Source organism: Antedon bifida, chromosome 3 (genome assembly GCF_963402885.1).
Source record: "Antedon bifida chromosome 3, ecAntBifi1.1, whole genome shotgun sequence".
Classification (NCBI taxonomy): domain Eukaryota; kingdom Metazoa; phylum Echinodermata; class Crinoidea; order Comatulida; family Antedonidae; genus Antedon; species Antedon bifida.
The window spans coordinates 21774706-21792475 of NC_136228.1; the positions used below are offsets into that span (position 1 = coordinate 21774706).

Consider the following 17770-nt stretch of genomic DNA (forward strand, 5'->3'; position numbering starts at 1 on the left):
TGTATAGAAATGTTTTCTAATTGTCTGATTTAAACTTACAACTTGTGCCTCTTGTGCCTCTTGGCTTTGAATCTCGCTAATTATACTCTCAGTTGTTCCACTGGTGTCACCCAATAGCATAAAGACACTTAAGTAATCTTTAAGTTGGTCTATTCCATTGCGTATGTCTTCTGCCTTGTTTTCTAGGTCTTTGATTTGATTTGACATGGCAACGTGCTTTAAGAATGTGGGGATATTGGTAGGAGTTTCGAGACTGTTTTGAAGCAATGCACTATCAGTAGACTTTAAAATGATGTCGTCCAGTTGCTGGCAAGCTGACTCCAGACTGTTGAAGTTTTTTAAATATAAGCCTAGGCTTATATGTAAGCCAGGAGGACATACCTATTTAAAAAAGTGAGGGAGCAAAATAATTACCTTGTTTTATGAAATTTAAGAGTCATGCAAGCTTTTAGAAAATAATGTTTTAATACCTACATGGTCAATGGGAACTTGTATCAAAGGGCGGGCAATTACATTAGGGAGGTTTCGCAACCTTACGAATACGATAACGAAAACGGATACGTCACACATTTGTGAAACTTTTGAGCTGATCCCCAATTCATATTCGTAAAGCGTATTCGTGTTGACGAATATCACCAGTCATATTCGTAACTACAAAACGAGTATAGTTTTTGATCTATTTTTGCACATTCTGAATTTGAATCAGGAACGATTCATGCTTATAATATAATTATAGATTTATTGAAAGTAATTTACTAAAGTAAAGTAAAGTAAATTTTGAGTCAGTCAGTTTTTAAAGTCCTCACTCGCTTTGATGTTACGCTAGGCCTTAGGCAGCCAAGCACCAAGCAACACGTACACGCGCTTCGCTCAAATTTACCGCAGTCATATTTTGGACGGCGCTCTCAATATTTCGTTGCCATGCGAAACAGATTTTTACTGGCTTACGAAAACGAATACGTGTGCGTGACGTATCCGTTTTCGTTATCGTATTCGTAAGATTGCGAAACCTCTCTATTATTGTAGTTCTTTGCTTTTGAAATATTACCACCAGCCTCTCTGAACCTGTCCAAGTATTTCTTCAGAGTGTCCAATGTCCTTGGGAGTTGGGATTTGTGTTTTTTGGTTACATGGCACCACAAGCAGTAATGTCGTCCTTTAAAACAAAATTTAATACACATTTGCTTTCAAATATCCATCATTTATTAATTGCTAATAATTGCAGTACTGTACCTGTAATACATATATTGTTTGTTTACCGTTTGCACCCGTTAGGCCATATATACGAGCCAAATACTCGTAGTCACCGAATACGAACACTTTGACTTGTTTTCCCCTATTAAGAAAATGAAGCCAGTTAATAATTTGTCTTAATTTACACAAATATATTTGTACAATTTTGTGCAATATTTTAATTTTACACATAAATGGTATATTTACCTTAATGTGGAATTTTGCAGCTCTTCGAGTTGAGGCAAGATATCCTTGAGGCCAGTTCTTAAATTAAAACTGGAATCGGTGGCCTCAAAGCAATTGATGATGATTGTATTATTTTGGGCATTGGGGCGTGGTACATGGCAAAGCTGAAGCATCTGCTTGAAATTTCCACCACCCTTGTCCCCTCCGATCTTTACCCACATCTCATCTGATGGGATGTGGCCATCGTGCCATGTTAGAAGATTTAATCTGTAAAAGGTATTGATATTTATTTGATTCATTTTTTAAAATTCAGTAATTAAATTAAATCTGTTAATGAAAGCAAATAAAAAACCTACTTTTCTAGTTCATCATATTGCTGGCAGATTTTTTTGTTGAGACTTGCAACAGAAACACATGCAGTTTTTTGGATGATTGTATCCCCTGTGTCATTGCAGGAATGTGCCATAGGGACGTATTCAGAAATGATGTTGTCGTTAATGATGATGTTTTTTTGGTGCCTCATTTTTGCCTCGCATTCTGTGCTGACACCATATTTTTTTAGCCAGCTTTAAAAAAAAAATAAAATATTAAAAACTATAATGTTGAGGGTGTTCGATTCAGATACTGCAGAATGTTGATTTGTTATTTACCATTTCAGTTCTCTGTTTTTTTTCCATGTTAGGCCAAGATTTGTTTTTAAAGATAGCAAATCACCAGTTGGAAGACGTATCGGACTTTTAAATTGAGAAAACTCATCATCTCTTTGAGCTTCTGAATCTCCTCCACTTACTGCCGACCGTACATCATCGATGAATTTACTTCTGTTGTGAACAGTTCTCCAGCCTGCATCAGATGAGCTTTTTCGTGGTATCGGCATCGCCATTGTTTTTAGTTTCTGGTTTTTGAAAAAAGGTAATACATTTCTATAGTTGGTGTTATTTTTAGTAATAAAATTAAGTAAACTTGTTAGTTTTTATTGAATTTAAGTTTTAAGTTTTTTGTAATAATTAACAATTTGATTATACAGTAATAACCATTAAAAAAGTACCTTTCCTTTAACACTAAACTCAGTTGTGTTGTTGTTCGACTGTTTCAATTTTGCTTTTAGGATGTGTAGACCAACTTCCTCCATCAGTGGCGTTACTGGAGTACCAAGTGGATGGTTTAATATGTCATCTATTTGGTTCGTTTGTTGTAATTGATCACGAGGAGTGACTGGCGTTGATGTTAAGTTAGTTGGCGATGATAGATAACAGTGGTCTGGCAGGCATACATGGTCACTGATACATTTACATTTCACTACAGTACGACATCTTTTACATACAACAGGAACAGACAGATAACATTCAGCAAAGATTGACTGAACATCGTTAATACATGAAAAATGCACAGGTACATTACATACAGAACATTGGACAGTATCACAATCCATATACAACGGTTGAATGCAGGACTTGCACATAACGTGATGGCAAGATGTAACCACAGGAAAAGACGAAACAAGTTTACAAATACCACATTTAAAATTATCAAGTGAACTTGAAACATGAAAGGAGCCAGAAATTGGCTGAAGAAACGGAGGCTTTAAGTTTTTAAAATGTGTTTCCACTGCAACGGTAGTTGCATGTTTTATTTTATAGCTTTCAGTTGCTAAACCTCTTTTCTTCTTCTTCGGTCTACCGCCACTTTTCTGTGTCTCAAATTGGGCACATGTACTACAGTCGCCTGTTCTATGATGGGGTTGCCACTGGGTTACATTGCATGGTTTGTTTTTTTGCAAATATCCCATGCACAGCAGACAGAAATACTTGGGGTGAACACCATCAATATCTTGCAAAATGTTGATGTTTAAAGCAGTTGAAAATTGTGGTTGAAAGTTGGAACAAGCAAACTGCCTGATTTCCTTGGCTCCTTGTCTGGAGGCATAAAGTTTTAGCCTGTTCCCACATATACGACACAAGTAATTTAGATTTATAACATGCTTTTCCATATTCAATTTTAATAAAAGAATGACGTTTTACACAGTGAGGCCTATACTAATATTAATATATTACTAGTATTATTTTGTTAAAGTACAGGAAATAGTCTTCAACATCGACCTGAAATAAGAAAAAAATTAGAATAGGCTCAACATCAAGAGTGCATTTTAAGTTTTATTTGATAATAAATAAATAGTATCTTAGAATTGAATAATGACAAAAAACTCTGAAAATTTAATTATTACAGAAATTATATGCCTTGTATATTAATTAATGTTTTTATAATGATACTTTTGGTAATTTGATATGCCTATACTAAAATCGTTTTTTATAATTGTTTTTGCTCACTAAAAATTTTGAAAATTTCACTAAGTATGTATTATTATATTAAAAGTAAACATATATTTAAAAAAAATAAAATTATGAATTCTTACCGTAGTTATACGACTTTTAATTGTCTTTTTCGTCGGCGCGATTGTTTGTTTATCGTTGCCAAGTAACGAAACTACGAAGGTATGTTTACGCCCTCTATTGATGAGTGACGTAACCAGGAAGTATCGAATTTCAGGCTTTTGCATAGCGAGCGAACATACGTGGGTACCGCACCACCACCACCACACAACAACACACACACGCGGGCTCAGCTGCTGCATTTGACCACCACACCACGGCGGGCGGCAATTGTGTTTGAGTCGTCCACAACAACACATCAAACAAGAAGTCTAGGCCTATTCCCAATCACGCACCGCGTACCCTGGAACATGACGAATTGGAAGAGGCTCACGTGTACATTACAAGAATTACGCCTGGATGTTGCTTTAGTTTGTGGTCAGAGTTTCAGGTATGAAGGTCCAAGGATCAACGGGGCATAGGAAGCCCACACTATCTTTACAGATGTAGGGCCTAGGCTAGACCTGACCGGGATGAATTTAGTATGGAACGCCAAGCTTGCTTGCATTGTTTATATATTGTATGCATTGTTTAGATGGTGACCTCCGTGGCTTATTCCATTAATAGGGGTACATTGCTTAACCGATTTTCTAATCAATTTCTAATCAACTTTCTAGGCTAGTCTACAATTTCTGGACATTGTCATTTTTAAGCATTTCATATTTTTCAAAAAAATTTGCGCTGCGCACTCGCTTTTGCGCACTTTGACCGTACGCAGCTTAGAAATACCTTTTGCACTTGATTATCGTTCTTTATACTTTTTATGATGTATTTCTTTCATTTTTGATAAATTAGGAATGTAAAATAATGACACACTTGCACATCAAACTTTAAAAATTGTGCGCTTGAAAATGGGTTATTTTATTTCAACCACATCCAACAGCGAAAAATCGGCAATTACAGGATGCCTTAAAGATGAACTTGAGTTGAGTATATGATTTTGAGTTTCTGATATTAAAATTACATAATAATTAATATTCTTAACAAAATGGGTGCTTTAATTTTTTGTGTATGTTTGACAAAAATGTTAAAAAAATAGAATTTAAAAATCTTATTCTATGCCCCACCCACTGCAGATATTCACCGAAGCGTGAAAATGACCATGACGTCATCTCAGTTTCGCGCATGCAGTCTGTAAATCAATTTGAGCCTTTAGCAAATGGAGATGAGGAAGAAAATATGGAAACTGAGGATTTGAGGGAGAAGCAAAATAGATTACAAAATACTGACTGGTAAATTGAATTTTAACTTTTTTTATACTGTACTGACGTAGGCTACGTGACTCTATCTAGGTTATCTGATTCTAGCATATAAATATAGTCTATAGTAGTATAGGGTGACTACAAAATGTCACGGGTCAATGATTTTCCGCTCGAGTTGCTTCTGGTAGACAAGCAAACTCTGAGTACAGCGTGGTCAGTGTGTTTACTGTGTGTTTACGTATAGACAATGGCAGTCGGCACCGCTAGTTCGTCGTTGCCAAACATTGTTTTATCAACAATAACTGATAATTTATCTACAACTGAACGTCGAAGATATCTTCAGAAAATATCAGGTATTGGAAAAGACCCATATTTGATTGATAAAGATGAATTTTCGCACGAAATCGACAGTCTGCCGGACCTCACAGCGATGGATATCATGGCATACTTAATCGCTACGCCAAGCCCATACACAGCTGAAAATTTTCAAGCCTACAAATCTACAGAGGCTTACAATCAATTTGCTAATGGATTTCTGTCGGATATGGGCATTTTTTGTCCCCCACACAGACCAGATTTTAAAGTTGTTAGAGGAGATGTAAGTAATATTGAATTTACTTTGTTGTAGTAGGTCTTCCGCCTCCTCCTAGTTAGTAACTAGGAGGAGGCTAGTAATTATTAGCAGTAGTAGCCTACAGCCTATGCCTTGTGTAAGACTGGGCCTAGCTAGATAGAAGGGATACAATTCTACTACTTATTTATTTAATAATTTTATTAAGTTATAACCTTTTTTGGAGAAAAGCCTATGCCCTTTTTTATGTATGTAAAACCATTATTTTATGGTACAACCATGAAGTTATTTTAATTTATATCCGGACCATGGATGGATAAGCATGGTTAATTACTGATAAGCAGGAAACCGACTAATTGAAATAAACAATTATTAATAGTACTGTATAATTAATAAACACAATGCAATCTTTTATAATGTCTGTAAAGGAATAATATTATTTGTTGTTAATATTATTTTATTGACTATTGTTTTTCATTTTTCAAGGTGTTGCACTCACAGTCGGTTTCTAAGAAACCGTTATCACCTTGGGTTATCTGCAGTGAGTAAAGCTTATTGGATGGAACCAAACCGAAAGTATGTGGTGGAAAAACCAGTGGCTTCAATTGACGTTTCATCAGCAAAGGCCAAAAAAAGAAAACTAGATGAGTCGATTGATGAGGGCACCCCAGATCCACCAGTTTCAACTACTACAACATCAGTGGAAACACGCACAACGGCTTTCCATGTCATGAATGACCCAGGGCTTGCATTCCTTGTCGAGCAGCTGGCACTGATTGCACCAAAATCTGTAGTCCTGAGTACTTTGCCTAAATACTGTGAGGCATTTGTTCCAGTAGAGGTTGAGGAAAAGTTTCCACCTGTTATGAGCAAGCTGTATGATGCAGAGGCGCTGATGCTTTCGTATCCTGAGCTGTACTGTCTGTTGTCATGTACTCAATTGGTAATGTTGAACTTAAAATTGAGTACTTTTGACGGACACCACCGATGACCCTCTCCACATGAATTCGTAAATGAGCAATTTTTCTTATGGTTTCCACCTCAAGAGCAGACAGCTGTTGTTTTCCCTTCTTAAAAGCAGGAATCTTTGCTTCGCAACCATAAAACCCAGCATCATCTTTTATGTCAAAACCTCGGTCGGCAAGGATGACATCCCCAGGTAGCAGATAATCAAAAAAATCTGACGTCAATGTTATGGTCTTATCTGTACCTCTGCCTCCCCATGCTGCAGACAAATATGAAATTTACCTGCATGGAGTGCAGCCAATTAAAAACTTTACTGTATTGTGGTGCTTGTAGCTGAAAAACAGTTGTGCCCTCGCTTCAAGACTTGAGGGCCGCTCGCAAAAAACCTCAAAACAGTCAATTATTACTGCTACCTTCGACTCCAATGCAATTCGAAATTGCATTGGCATGGTTTTCCACAACACCTCCCTTTCTGGCCATACAATAAGCTCTTGTTCAGCATAGACATGGCATCCAGTCCCGTATTAAAAACTCGACACTGTTGAGTCACTTATATGAAATCGGTACGCAATGTCCTGATTTCTAAGGTTCAGTCTAAGTTTGAACAGTACAATTAGTAACTGCTGGAATCGACTTACTGATGTTCTACTCGGGAATCTTTTTTTAACTAGTTCAAAAACCAACATCAATACTGCAAATGAAGGCAACCCTGTGTAGAAATGAGTTCGCTCATTGTCATTTTTAAAAGTTAACTCTGTTATTGGCGACTCCTGTAAGAAGGCCTGTGACTGGGCCTGTAAGACATCTATGTCAGCACAACACATAGTAGAGTTTGGTGTTGATATGTCAACACAGACACATATGTTTTCTACAGGAGAAACATCTTCCATATTAGCCTCACCTAATTGGAGATCTAACAAAACTTCCACAGCAATACATTTCTTTTTTTTTTCAGTTCTTTTTTGTGACCTTTCGTATCGCTCCTTATCACGTTTTGCGGTGTGATCATCCAGGTCCAGCCTGCCCATGTCTTGAGTTGGAGCCCAACATTAGCGAACGTATGTACACTACGTTGCCCCTCGCGGTACTCGTTCCACAATGTTGTAAGTCTCTCGTTTGCCACCTTGCTGCCTGTTCGTGTTCTTCTCAATTCATCTCTGTATATCATCTCTACATTGGTCGATACTGTCGAATTTCTTGGATGGTTACTAAATGTGAACATAAGCCGATTTAAAAAGGCATGTTTAACCGATTTATCATGCACGTCCGATCAGTGTGACAGCGCCCTCCATTTCTCCAATATGCGCCGGGCCCATGTGTGGATCGAGGCTAAGAATCAAACTTTTCAAACGACAAATTACAGTTAATTATCAAACTTAAATAGTAGTATATGAACTGGAACTAAATAATTTGATTTAACTTACCACGTAGACAACGCTGGTCGAGTCCTTCTTACAACAGAGCATATTTTATACTTATAGATACAATAAACCGTGTTAATCAAAACCCGAAAAGTAAGGTTGTGAAGGAGCAGCATACGCAAAGTAAACATACGTAACCAAGTAACTTTGCGCGCCTTTTCAATGGCACATGATTACGCAACTTCAACTATTATCATGATTTGACAAGTGCCTGAAACTTTATTTTTCCTGGTTGAAATGAAATCATTAATAGCAATTACTTTAAAAAAATATTATACTGTATACTGAGATGAAGTGAGGTCATGTCAATTTTTTTTAAATAAGTATGTAAGTATGCTTTGTATTGGAATAGGTTTGTGCACGCTGCATAAGTCCTTTGTACGCTGAACAAAGATTTCTGTGCAATCTATAATACATGTGACCTTTGAATAGTTCTCACTAAAGCAACTCTTGTTTCTTCTTCGTTCCTAGCACCTCCAAATTGGAATTCATACTTGTCCTGCCGCAGCTCTCCATACTGCATCAAGTCGTTTAGTATGTTTTCATTTAACAGCCTAGCTCTATCAGCTTTTTCCACCATGCCTTTGTGATTGTCATCTATGTGCTGCTTCTTATCTTCTGCTAAGGTTTGTGTTCTTTCTGCATCAATTTGTTTGTTTCACAAACAAGCATTCTGGCCTTTGAAAGTAATCTTCCTTAAATCTGATTTTTTTGAAAGCCATTCCAACGTCTTATTGCATCACTATCTTACTTTCCACACAACTCAAACTGTTTCGGAGTTCGGAGCTGTAATGGTCAGTAATCCAAATACTCTCTCACCACTAATATTATTACTTGTACATGTTCTTTTAACTCATAGCTGGTGGTGTTGTTTACCTTTCTAGAGGGGCTTATCTCTCCCAGTGGCTCTTTGCACTAATGTTGTTAATCTTTTCCATAAAAAACACAGGGGAGCGAAGGGATCTGTTCAACCTGGTAGGATGCGTCTCACTGTCCGGTTCGTTGTGGAACATGTATGGCAGATATCTACAGTGTACCTAGTATATACCTGGTATAACGGTAAGCTGAACCACTATCAGGAGGGATTGAGATTGTGTCAACATGTATTTCCTAATTAAGACTACTGTCTTGAATGAATGTGTCTCGAGGATACAGATGTTTTAGAAATTTCTCGATCTTTTTTGTTTTTATTGCGACGTCACACGATATGTGTTGGTGCGCCGGGGGATGGATCGAGGCTAAGAATCAAACATTTCTTTTAACGACAAATTACAGTTAATTATCTATCTTAAATAGTAGTATATGATGTGGAACTAAATAATTTGACTTAACTTACCACATGGACGATGTTGGTCGAGTCCTTCTTACAGCAGAGCATATTTAGCAGTGATATAATAAAACTTGTTCATCAAAACGCGAAAAGTAAGGTTGTGAAGGAGCATACGCAAAGTAAACATACGTAACTTTGCGCGCCTTTTCAGTGTCACATGATTTTTTTTTTAATATGTATGTATGCAAGTGTTAAAAATAAGAAAAAGAAACATTAATTTGTTAGTATTTTTATAGCCGTCATTAGTTTCTTTCTTCTTTGTTGCTAGCACCTCCAAATTCGAATTCATACTTGTCCTGCCGCAGCTCTCCATACTGCATCAAGTCGTTTAGCGTGTTTTCATTTAACAACCTAGCTCTATCAGCTTTTTCCACCATGCCTTTGCGATTGTCATCTATGTGCTGCTTCTTATCTTCTGCTAAGGTTTGTGGTCTTTCTGCATCAATTTGTTTGATTCGCAAACCAAGCATTCAGGCCTTTGAAAGTAATTCTTCCTTATCTGATTTTTTTGAAAGCCATTCCGACGTCTTATTGCATTTATGCATTATGTTACTTTTCACATACTGAAACTGGCATTCGAAGCTCACTTTATGTAATGGTCAGTAATCCAAATACTCTCTCTGTCTTGAATGTGTCTCGAGGATACAGATGTTTTAGAAATTTCTCTATCTTTTTTCTTTTTGTTCCGACTTCACACGATGCGCCGGGCCCATTTCCCACGCCTTTCTGTTATGAAAGATGGTTGCACAAGATGACATGTCGGTTGCCTGAAAGCAAACTGTGTTATCCTTTTTAAACTGTCGTGATATTATTACAACTAAATTTCTAATGCGATGATATTCCTATAATGATCATCAATACCTGTAAATCTATTTACAGTATTTCCCGCCAGGAAGTTGATTCTAATTAAGAAAGGTTGCACAAGATGATTCTATATCAGATTGCACCTGTATACTAATGATGATGAAATGCCTAACATCAATATCTGAAGAACCTCTCCATTTGGCAAGTCTTTACATGCAGCAAAGGCATCTTATGGCTCATAAACATGAGTGACCCCCACCAATGATTATTGGTAATAGTAACCAAGAATTTCCTCATTTCATGGTGGTTTTTTAATTTAAAAGTGTAATATCTGCATTTGCTATTAATTGTTTCTGTGAGCTCGTCTTCTCTCAGCTTAAAGCCAGCAGCGCCAAACTGCTTCTGCTCCTGTAGGATGGTTGATGTGGTTTTTTGTTTTTGGACACAATGGCTTCTTATTTGCCAATTCGCCATTTCCTTTTCAGTAAAAATAACTGACATCAGTGCTTTTAGCAATAAACTTGGCTTTTTTGTCTTTCTTAGAAGGCTTTCGTATGCGCTAACCTCCATGGTGATAGCAATGTGTAATGTAGACCACCTATGGTCTTTGGAACACAAATTGAACAGTCTTGTACAGAAGTCAGAGGTCACTCTTTATTTTTTTTAAATGAATTGTTAATTACCCAATGTGTTTAACCTGATGTTATAGCTAACACTGTTAGATTATTAATTGATGTTAACCAGCCTCTTCTATCTGTTGTTTGAATACATCTGAGTCCCAGTGATTTTTTCCAAAAATGATAACATTCCTAAAAAAAAAATCCATATGCTGATTAACAATTTACAAGGAATTTCTTCAAGCAAAAGAGCAAGTGAATAAGGATGTTGCATGGCAACAATGCTTATGAGCAACTGAAATCTAACCTCGCACTAAGGCAACTTATGAGGAGATATGTGTAAAAATATTGTACACTGGAAATAAACTTAAATTACACAATAATAAGTGTTACTGTACAACAACATAATAACTGAATGCAACAGAGCAGATGAGATTGGATGAGAAAGTTTATAAACGTCTATTGAAATCCAGACTGAGTAGTTCACAAATATGCAAGGGTTATGACGAGATTGAGTTGAAATTAATCCAGACATGTCATGAAAAAGAAGTGGATAAAATGGATTGTGAAAGAAAGAAATCAAAAAGTGACTACCATACAGATGGTATATGATAATATATATATACTGGAAGAATGTTAGCTGGAAGTTATCTCTTTCGGACTCCCCAGAAGCATTTGAATAACAGATATTTAGTGGTCAATCGTGTTAAATAACATGCCTCGAAAGTCAAGTCAAAATCATTGTTTAGCTATAACATCAGAGTGACTTAATTTTGGTAAAGTATGATAACACACAAAACAACAGGTTAGTGACAACAGTTTTACCAAAATATAAACAGAAAGAAATGGAATAGAAAAAGAAACAAATATACCATACTCTTTTAAAAGGTTTCAAAAGACCTTTTTATGTTTATCAATATGGAAATTCAGATGAAACATAAAGTGTGCAAAAATTATCCAAATGAGTGATTAAAAATTATTTTTATTATATTTGAATACACCATTTCTCAAAAATATCCTATTTTACATTTTACAAATATCATATCTCGTGGGCTCATGATTTACAAATAAAAAAAAGTTATATTTAATTTAATGACTAAACAACTTTTCCCTGTTCTTCTGTACTTTCTCTTTTTTGGACCCATTTATTATATTCATAGCTGAGCTTGGTATTTGGCGATAGTTTGATTTGCACATGTGGTTCAGTCCTACCTACTGTACACAGAGAAAATTGTATTGTATTTCCGCTGCTTGTGACTTTATTTTCAAAGCACAGTCATGTAGTTCTTTCTGCAGTTTTTCAGCCACTTTTGATTGGATGCAGTAAAAAAAAGTGAATCCGTTTGCAGATGCAGCATCTATCTAGTTGCTCATTCATAGGGCCTGTTTCTGCTGCAACTGCTTAAAATATGGTATAAAAATACAGTATAAAATACGGTATATTCTATACCATATTTTTTAGTAACCCGTTTCTGCTAAAAAAATACTTGGGTGATCATGTTAAAATTCATCCTTTTACCTAAACTGTACATGAGCCGGAAGTCTGTGTTTGACCCAAGTATACTGAGCGTGCACACTGTAACTCCACTCTCGTGGAATTTCCCACTCAAATCTCGATCTCCACATATTTTCCGCTTTCCACTTAGTTATTTTTTTGCAATGTTGTACGGCTTTCGCAGGCTCTTCAGCTTTGAGTTTACTTGTTTTAGAGACCTATTCCGTAATTCTGCTTTATTTTTAGTTTTACACCTCACTTTCTACTACTTTGTACCTGGTTCTGATCCATTAGGTAATGAGGGGCAGCTACTGTATGGCCCGATCTTCTAATATTCTGTCCAAAACCTCGTAATGGGGACAAGCAATTCTGTCCCTCCCAGACTCCGAGTTATTTTTTTTGCCATGTTGTACTGCTTTCGCAGGCTCTTAGCTTTGAGTTTACTTGCTTTGGAGACAAGTCTATTCAATAATCCTGCTTTATTTTGTTAGAAATGTCTTTATAAAGGTGGTTGTCCCTTTTATTGCCTTTTAGTTGTCCGGAAATTTTAACTTCCCCTCACAAATTTATAGTAAATACCATAACGTCTTCGCTCCACATTTTCGCCGAATAAACCTATATACTATACATAAAATCAAATCACAACACGATGTTGACTTCATGTCACAGGTAAAAAAATATAGGGCTTTTTTTATTGGCAGCAGAAAAGGGTACAGAAAATACGGTAAAGATTTGTAAATACTGTATTTTATCCACAAATTTGGTGGGGAAAATATGTATACAAAATACGGTATTTTTTTGTGACCGCCATTTCCGCTTCCAGAAATATACCGTATATATATACGCTATTAAAAAAATACCGTATTAAATACGGTAGTTACTTGGCATTAGAAACTGGGATTTGAACTCAAGTCAATGGCTAATGAATACATCGATGTGTCATAGCTTTTAGCATCATCCTCGTATGTCTCTCCATTGCCTGTCTCTTCTTTCCTCTGTTATATCGATTTCAAATTATTTTAAAAATTGATGATACTAATACTAATAGCCTCTAAAAACTGCTTCATCATTTTATTGAAAAGACTAAATTCAGTTTTGCTTGGGTTACTGTAAAGATTGATTGTCTCTGTGATCTTTCAATGACAATTTTCTGGAAAGACCCAATTCCATCAAAGCTAACATCTTTCACTGAACAAGTCTTTGCATTTCCGTTCTGACAGTTTTTATTACGGTCAGAATTTATTAGATGTTGAATTCATGCAGATCAACCACAATTGGTGTAACGAAAAAACCAATGTGTTCTGTTGAACACATCCATCATTTCCTGATGACTGGAGGATCAACTTCTACGACTGGAGGATCAACTCCGACGACTGGAGGATCAACTCCAACGACTGGAGGATCAACTCCGACGACTGGAGGATAATAATAAGTAGATAATAAGAAGTCCTCAATCGTATCATTCGTCTTCTGGGATTGTTCATAAATTGTTATTTAATAATAAGAAATGTTCAAATAAATTGTGAATGTTTTATTTTTTTTCCATTTTCCACTACCGAGTCTACCATCAGTTGCCTTTATGCTGTATGCAGTTACCTCTGTTCCACTCTTTATTAGCTTGCAGTAAGTCTATAAAAATATTAAAGTTCTCGCCTAACAGTTAACCTCCTAGAAGAAAACACAACCTCTAAAACTTCCTGGTCTAGGCAAATTTTCTTAAAACATTCTGTTAATGCAATACATTCCAGGTCATTTACTCTCTTCCTTGTAAATTCACCTGCCGCGTGACAACAGCAACATTCCTACAGCATATGCCTACAATTGCCACAATGGCACCATTCGGTTGTATCCAACCTGCTAGGCCTTGGTGGCTACAGCTTAGCCTGTTGTTGATGTTCTTTTTTTAAAGTACTATCTGCAGAACGAACAGTGTACGGTTCAAATGCATAATCATTTCCTACTCTGTAACACAGGGTCATATCGCCACAGCTTCTTTCTGCTTCACCACGCGCTTATAATAAATGAAACTTTTATTGTTTAAGGGACAAACAATTATATTTCATATTTTTTTAACCCTTTAACATTGTTTACAGTTTATAAAATATATGGTTAAAAAATTGTGTACTTATTGGGACTAAAACCCTATTGTTGCCGGAGCATGAAAGCAGCTCATAGCCACCACCTTCTGTAAGCTTTGGAAAAACCTCCATCATTACTTCCTTCAGCTTGGATGGTGACATATTAGAATGCTTGATTGACATAACCTTTTCACCAAGATCAGCATCTGCCAACGCATGCTTTTCGGCCATGGTTGGCGCATGTTCCATTTCAGGATTTGCCAAACAGATTACCTTTGGTCCATGAGGTGTCACCATAACTTTGTGCTTTTCTTTTTTTACCAAAACCTTGGTTTTTTGTTTCCCGATTGCCTATTATTGCAGATAACAGGGTGCCTAGGAAAAATACGAGTATTTACTATCAAAGTGAAATAAACATACATGCTAGGTCTAATGTTAATTGCAATATCTGTGCATTAGGTTGTCCAAAGTCAATTTTGCATGTGACAAACAGTATGGTTGGTCTCAATGGATTTAAAGCTATAGAGACCTGTACCACTCTCTCCTTTCCTGACACACCCTACATCTTTGTGTAATTGTAATTATTTATTCTGTCTAAGTTTGACTGGTGACATGTTCATCCCATCCGCTTAGACCGTGGTGCCTTTCTCTTTAATCTGCTTGCCAGTTTCCATTGTTACGGTGGTGGTGATCATTTCTTCATTCTCTTTAAGGAAGTTGTGTAAAATTAAATTTCTAAATCAGTTTTCTGCAATTCTGGTCTTCCAGACCTTCACAGAAATTTTCGAAGTTTTAATTACAACTCTTTATTTCAAGTTTTAATTACAATTCTTTATTTCAAGTTTTAATTCCAACTCCTACATTTTCATAAAAATCTAGATTATAAAGTACACCTTCTCCCTGTAATCTTAAGGCAGATGATGACTAGTGCCACTTTTATTTTACTCACATCTTCTTCAAGTCGGATACTTCTAGCATGAATTTCCTCTATCCTTTCCTGTGACATTCCACACTTGATTTGTCATTGCTGTGTGAAAAGTTTATTGTTGGCAATTCTGTAAATGTTGTTATTGGGATGCTGGTGGTTCGGCTAATTTGATGGCTTGTTCAGAGCCTAAACCTGTCCATTTGTGTTGCTGCATCCTTTTTTTCCTGTTGTAACATACAACAATCACAACATGTCCATCTATGATCCGAATTTGGCTGTATGCCCCGGACTCTCCATTCTGGTATCCCCACCTAAAAAGAACATTTGTCATTACTGTAGTTTTAGATATTCTTAAAGTTTCCAAACATTCACAATACTTGGCTGCAGATATTGTTCTTGATGGCGATAATATGTCCGTTCCGATATTGCACATACCCTACATCTTTGTGTAATTGTAACACAGGTCCCTGTTAGTGGCAAGCAGTGCATGTACCAAACAAACCTAGCAGCTGAGATTCGAAGACAATGTACTTTCGTTTGTCTACAGGACCCATGGATTTAGATGTATCACTGTCACCAGGGGCGGATTCTTTCGGGTCTCATCATTCGGAATATAATATAAAGTCATTCTATAGTAATTGTTAAATGTCTGAAAGAAATGAATATACATATATATTTGGAGAAATGAAAAAAAATAATTGCAAAGAATGGTGAAATTAAACCCGATAATTTAATAATTATATTGCATTATTTTTGAATGGCAGTCACATATAGTGCAGTCATTTAATTTTGTTTGTAAATGGAATGTCCAAAGCTTATTATAAAACTTAACTTAATGTTATTATACATACCTCTACAGACATTGACGTTGTCGACTCTATCCGCTTGACATTTTTATATTCGGTTACCAAAACGATACTCGCTTGTATCTTTTGGTCCATGACCAGCTCTATGGACGTGTGGGTTCCCCACAAAGATAGACCCACCGTGTTTGTCCCATCTGTTAGTTGGATGTCAATTATCAATGTTATTGATTATAAATTGAAGTGGTATAATAAACACAATCTTCATGGTAGACCATGCAAGCGATTGATTTTGCACAACCAAACTGATTCACGGTCTTGTTGAATGGCATTCCAGTGGATAGTCTGTGCAACGTCATTGCTACTCTCTATTCTGCAGAAAATGTGGAACCGTTGTTGTTGGATCAATATAGTTTCCATTTTTACGGTGGTGGTGATCTTTCTTTCATTCTCTTTAAGGAACCTTTGAGAATAAAAACCTTACTTTGTTAGAAGGTGAAGATTGCAGTTCAACTGGTTAATTTCAGTCTCCCACCTCTCTTCTTTGATCGTAGTATTGTTTAAATAGAGTTTCATTTGGTGGCAAATGACCAGTCATTAGCGTTAGTTGATTAATGCAGGTATTACTAACCGGATACCAACTGTGCTGCATTTCTATATCATGTGGGAGATTTCTTTCTTTTTACCTCTTGCCATCGGACGTGCTGGACACTCCAACTTTAATTACATTTCAACTTTATATATTTTTACATTTTTATATTATATATGGTATACTAAAAGAGTACTAAATTTAAAGTACAAGCTTCTGGGGTATTGTCCTGGCTATGCACCTACCACAATGTCTAATCCAGCTTTCAATGTCTGCACTCATTCGGGGCCTGTCTCTTGCCAACGCCAGCGCTCGCTCAACACCAAGATGACCTAATTCGTTGTGAAGTCCCTGTATAGCTGGATTGGTTGTACATCTGTATAAAATAGCATTACGAAGTTGAAGCTTTCCAAACTCTCTAAGAATAAGTCATTCATCGGGTAACCCTATCGAGGAGTCTGGTTTCTTACCCATTTTGACATAATTTATGACTTGGTTGATGATTGGATCTTTCTGCTGTATGTTCGTCCAATCAATATATAAGTGGAATAGTGTCGGATGAATTGACAGATGGAGTGTTGATGGATACACCATATTGTAGGAAAAGAGCGCTCATCATACAGTATCACGAGAACACAGCTTTACCTTTTAACCTAGCCTCAAGATTCTTGTTGTTCTTCATACTGTCGGTTGGGTTTGATGTCATGAGGTCTGCAGGACAGAGCATTGGCGTCAATGTTTAATTTACCTGGTTTGTAGTGAATAGAAAGTACATATGTGAGAGGGTTACTATCAGTCATCACTCGTGTACCACAGGCCATGTATAGGTAATCTTTAAATTTATCTGTAACCGCCCACTTTAAAGCGAGAAATTCAAGTTACACTTTGTCCACAACAATCTTATGAATAAATCGACCACGTACATAAGACCAAGATCCAAATGAAATGATCCAGTGACGCACGAGACATCTTGTTGTGTATTGTGATGGCTTCCAACTCAACCCATGCCTGCAGAATATACGATAGTATAGTAACATTAATAAATATCGACCGCGTATCTATATGATTATGCAATTTTAATTACCGTTTCGTACTAACGTCGTACCGCAAACGTGTAT

At 36.5% G+C, this 17770-nt stretch overlaps 2 protein-coding genes across 2 annotated transcripts; both read right to left on the minus strand.

The window, feature by feature from the left end:
• Positions 1 to 676: 676 nt before the first annotated feature.
• On the minus strand, positions 677 to 1803 carry LOC144838230 (uncharacterized). Its single transcript, XM_078693582.1, has 4 exons — positions 1441 to 1803; positions 1260 to 1336; positions 1011 to 1156; positions 677 to 718 (listed from the first exon to the last, which is right to left on the minus strand). Exons 1-4 carry the CDS (start codon positions 1716 to 1718, stop codon positions 677 to 679), a joined length of 543 nt encoding a protein of 180 aa, XP_078549708.1. The 5' UTR covers positions 1719 to 1803.
• A 4681-nt stretch (positions 1804 to 6484) lies between these two features.
• On the minus strand, positions 6485 to 7615 carry LOC144838231 (uncharacterized). The gene is given in 1 exon segment (XM_078693583.1): positions 6485 to 7615. A coding segment is annotated over 1 exon segment (1131 nt).
• Positions 7616 to 17770: the final 10155 nt, after the last annotated feature.

Coding starts and splice junctions, on each gene's coding strand:
- LOC144838230 (XM_078693582.1), bottom strand. CDS start 1,718: ATGAATCAAATAAATATCAATACCTTTTACAGATTAAATCTTCTAACA. Junction 1,337..1,440: donor CTGCAAAATTCCACATTAAG/GTAAATATACCA, acceptor TTTTCTTAATAG/GGGAAAACAAGTCAAAGTGT. Junction 719..1,010: donor AGAACTACAATAATAGAGAG/GTTTCGCAATCT, acceptor TTATATTATAAG/CATGAATCGTTCCTGATTCA.